The 5,183-nt window shown below is 30.8% G+C and overlaps 1 protein-coding gene across 1 annotated transcript; it reads right to left on the bottom strand.

Annotated features, from left to right (window-relative positions):
- Positions 1 to 2,240: 2,240 nt before the first annotated feature.
- LOC137638452 (rhodopsin-like) lies at positions 2,241 to 3,530 on the bottom strand. The gene has a single exon (XM_068370523.1). The coding sequence runs from the start codon at positions 3,528 to 3,530 to the stop codon at positions 2,397 to 2,399; it is 1,134 nt and encodes a 377-aa protein (XP_068226624.1). The 3' UTR covers positions 2,241 to 2,396.
- Positions 3,531 to 5,183: the final 1,653 nt, after the last annotated feature.

Raw genomic sequence — 5,183 nt, 5'->3', positions numbered from 1 at the left:
AATGCTTTCTTTACTCGGTCATTTCGTCATTTATATTGGCGAATTTATTTCTCATATCATTAATAACATTGTATAAAAATCCTCTGCAATCTTTACCCCTCCATCATCATTTAAAGCAAATAACTGTAGGCACCCTGTTCCAAGTTTTCTTTCCATTACTATGATGCTTTTTCCTTTCCCTGGTATTTCCGTAACCTTGATCTGACTGTGTTTACGAAAGTCTTGGTATTTGAGTTAGTATGTCGTTTTGGATAGTTCTGATAACTCTATTTCATCTCTCTTGGACTTTAACCCCATTACCAATGTTTTCTGTATTAAGTTTTTGGTGTTTCTTAATAGTTTTCCCTAATCTATTTTTTTTTTGGGGGAGGGGGACTTTTTCATCTATCTCTTGCGCTGATCCCAATACATTTTTTTTATATCAATGCCCATTTCGTCTTCACTTTCTTCAATTGAATCATGTATCTGGAAGAGCCTATTTTATATTACTTGAATATAATCATCAGATTTTTTTCTTCCTCCAATAGTGTTTATTTTCTTTTCTGAAATAAGTTTTTCTCTTTCTTTCCTTAGATTTAGACAAATAGAATATTACTTCTCTGAACTTTGTGCAGCTTGATTTTAACTCGTTTAACACTGTAAAATCTTTAAAAAGATTAAATTTTTCACTGAAAATAAAATCTATTTCTTTTCTATTTCTCCATTTGGGTTTCTGCATGTGAATTTTTTTATGTTGCTTCTTTCATAAAAAGAAATTGTTCATGACCTTTAGATTGTTTCTTTCAGCAAATTCTACATGGATATCTCATCTGTCATTTCTTGTGCCTACTGCTAATTCTCCTCTCTTTTATTAACCAACTTTAAATTGAGACATGTTGTTTCAAAGATTTCTCCAGATCTTCATAAAATGTTTTCATTTTTTCCTCTATACGGGATGTTGTTGGTGCATAGGTTGGAATGATCCTCAAATAATACTTCTGACCTAATTTGATATTCAATCCTGCTATTTTTTATATTGAGAAAACCCAATATATCTCTTTGTTCATTTCATATTCTTCAAAGCTAATTATATGGCCCTTTTTTAAATCTATATACGATGCCTCAGATCTTTTAATTCCACTAAGTTATGTTATATGCAAATTTATTCTAATCAATTTATTAGTAACAGCAAGGTCTTCTTCCCTAGAAAGGGTCCTTACATTGTATGATGCAAGGTTCTGTATACATATATATTCATATGCACAGTATATACCTATGTATCGATATATATATATATATATATATATATATATATATGTATATGTGTATATATATATAAATATACATATATATATATATATATATATATATATATATATATATATATATATATATATATTTAGATATATATGTGCATATACAGTATATATAAATATACATACATATATTTACATACATATATATATATAAATATATATATATATATATATATATATATATATATATATATATATATATATATATATACACAAATATATATATATATGTATATATATATATATATATATATATATATATATATATAAGTATATATATATGTGCGTGTGTATATATACATATACATATATATATATATATATATATATATATATATTTATACATATCTATATACATTTACATATATATGCATGTATATATATATATATATATATAAATATATATATATATATATATATATATATATATATATATATATATATATATCGATGCATAGATATATACTATGCATATGAATGTATACAGAAATTTCTCTTTAATGTTCGGAAAGATCTTTGAAAAGAGATTGAAATTACAATCACAGTATACTGTAGATTATATATGTATACATATATATATATATATATATATATATATATATATATATATATATATATATATATATATATATATATATATAATCTATACTGTGGTTGTAGTTTCAATCTCTTTTAAAAAATCTTTCCGAATATCGAAGAGAAAATCGATTATTGTATACATGTACACAATTAGCATAATATATATAAGAATAACTGGAATGGTCTGAACAAATGACATAATATTTCTACGGTTTTCATTAGACTTTTTTCCGAGTAAATTAGTATATGAGTCATCTTGTATTCTTATTATATGAAATATTTTACTCTCAAGTTTGAGTGTACATGAAAGTCAGATAAGGAAAATCAAACAGATGTTTTGATTCTTTCTTAATGCAAAGGATTTACTAAGGTATACATGAAAAGAAAAATAATAAAATCTGGATATCTAAATTGATCGTTGCCATCGTTTTGGCTTCGGATATGGGACAATGATTTCTTCTTCGTCGTTATATCATTATAAAACAGTTCAATGCTTCTGAATGGTGTGTTTCCTGGAGATTTCTATTCCTTTTCATTGGTAGATGCAACTGTCGTGGCATCAGAGGCGTTGCTGGCATCATCATCTCTTTCAGTAGCGCATGAGAGGCATGGAATCTTCTTTTCCATAGCGGCTCTGTATTTGGGATGACTGATAGCATAAACAATAGGGTTGTACACTGCATTGGCCTTAGCAAACACTGAACCCCAAATGGAAAACAGAGGAGTGACCATAGGCTTGTACAGAAGACCTGCCATATTGATGACAAAGTAAGGAGTCCACGCAATAAACCATAGGGACACAGTCGTTAGGGCAACCTTCGCAAGACGGCATTCATTTGAAGTCTTTTTAGCTTCTGGGTCACTTCTCAGGGACTTTACACCCATTTTTTTAGCTTGTTCCCGCATTTGTTTTTCATGGTTGAAAACAGCTTTCATGATGAATGTATAGCAAAAGATAATGAAGAATAGAGGAAGGATGTAGCAATCTGCGGCATAAAGATACAGGTATACTTGACTATAAATATCTTCAGAGAGGTAATCAGTACCGCAGGCGGTCATGTTGCCTTCAGGAACATACCTGCAAAAGCCAAAGAGAGGAAGAACACCCCAAAATAGTGTTTGTGCCCATACAATGAAAATTCGTAGTAAAGCACCATTAGCAGTCAATGGCTGTCCTGAAAGACCCTTCACGATGACATTGTAACGATCCAAAGTGATAAAAACCATCGACCAAATAGATGCAGTTCCGAACACAGAACCCAACATTCCATATATGTGGCAAGCGATATCGCTGAAAGCCCACGTCTGGTAATAGCAGTTGACTAGAATTGGTGGGCACATGCAAAACATCATTCCAAAGTCGGAAAAAGCCAAATTCACGACGTACATATTAGCAGGAGTTCGGAGAGACTTGGTGTTCATGAAGACCCAGATGACAACGAAGTTACCACCAATGGCAAGGGAGCCCATGACGACCATCCAAAATGCGATCAGATTATACCAAAGAGGGTTCATAGGAGGAAACTGGTACCAGTGGGTATCAACCATATAAAGGAGGTCATGGGGCACCGTGTCAACTACGGTGTAGTTCCCGTATGGGTTTGTTGAGGGCATACCGCTACTGGCCATGTTAGTAGGATCCTCCCAGTATCCCATCTGCAACAAAACAGAAAAAAACCAGCAGGATGAAATTTGATAAAAATTAGTATTAGCAAAAAAAAAAAATTTTGATATGAAAAAATTACATATTAGGCGTTGCATATAACACTTTCGGATGGCCATAGTTTGTAATTAAATATATTCATTATCCAAAAACAAAAATGTGTGGAGTATAGAAAATATGCATGTATATAAGTGGGTTTAGATAATGATATCCTACTGCTGTATTTACGTTTATAAAATGTTGTACATCAATTTACTGCCTTGTGGTCAGCATCACCGCTCCACCCCCAGTAAAAGACGTTTACCCTAACGTAAAATGTTCTAAACTCAGGTGTAATCAATCTAGCAGTCTCAAAAGTCATCAAAGATGGCAATTCAAGGCTTTTCTTTCTACTTGTGACTATTTCAAATTTTTACAACCAGTAATAAATGGAAAAAAAATACAAATTCTTAGTTTGATATAGATTCTGAGACTTCTTCGCTATATTATTGTAGCAGACAACCTTCAAGATTTTAACCCTTTTGCAAAAAAACATTTCTTTCAGAAATATTAGGCGGTAATAGCTTTCTAATTGAAAGAAAATTAAATTTCAAAATATATTTGGCTCTTTCCTGATCACAATTAATATAAGTGAAGATTGAATATTTTTATCTACGACTACTCTGAAAATGAAAAGCGCACAACCAAAACAACATTAACAATACTTGGGAGTTTAGTAAAAATATTATAGGAATCTTAAGAAAGTATTTTCGCTTTTTAATAGTTTAAAGGTTGAGCCTGAATGACAGGGGGAAGGGACAGGACAATGTCCTAGAGACTGGTCATATACTGTATACATATTACGATCAACACCTAAAACCCTCTTTATCAACCTAAGACAGGAAGAGCCAGGCAATGGCTGTTGAAGACTCAGGAGGTAGACCAGTTGGGTCACCCAACCCACACCTAGCTCAAAAAGATTGTGATGCTGCACACACAAGAAACTATCACACTCGAGCGGATCTCAAAATTGTCGTCCAATACATGGCAAAACAGGAACGTTCCCAATGAGTTACCACAACCCTTTAAAATAGTCAACTATTTCAAAATTACAATGACCGATGAACATCGAACATTAGAATCATGCTTGGACTACAGCGGTCAAATATGGTAAATAAGTAAACTTGAAAATCATTTGGCTATCTTGAAAATAATCTAAGATTTCATGTGCGAGTAATTCTAAGGATCATCAAAGTTATGAGGAAATACTTTTGAGAATGCAGCGCCTCTGTGTACGCCATGCAAGTCTTACGTGGATTATCAATTGAATTCAAAGCCTCAAATTTAGGGTTCTAAAGATAAATCACCTTTTTTTATTGAACAACCAAAGCACTGAAACATTGATGTTATACATTGCACATTTGATAAGCAAAGGTAAATTTGATAGGAATTCCTTGGAAACAGAAAAAATAACAAACAATGTATATGTATATATATATATATATATATATATATATATATATATATATACTTATATATATATATATATATATATATATATATATATACTTATATATATATATATATATATATATATATATATATATGTGTGTATATATACAAACCCAAATGCACTCAAACACCCATATATATATATATATATATAT

This window comes from Palaemon carinicauda, chromosome 3, assembly GCF_036898095.1.
Source record: "Palaemon carinicauda isolate YSFRI2023 chromosome 3, ASM3689809v2, whole genome shotgun sequence".
Lineage (NCBI taxonomy): Eukaryota > Metazoa > Arthropoda > Malacostraca > Decapoda > Palaemonidae > Palaemon > Palaemon carinicauda.
Note: the sequence above shows the minus strand (reverse complement) of the source record. Positions and strands in the feature narration are given on the sequence as shown.

Excerpts from the sequence above, each read along its gene's own strand:
- LOC137638452 (XM_068370523.1), bottom strand. The coding sequence starts at position 3,530 with ATGGGATACTGGGAGGATCCTACTAACATGGCCAGTAGCGGTATGCCC.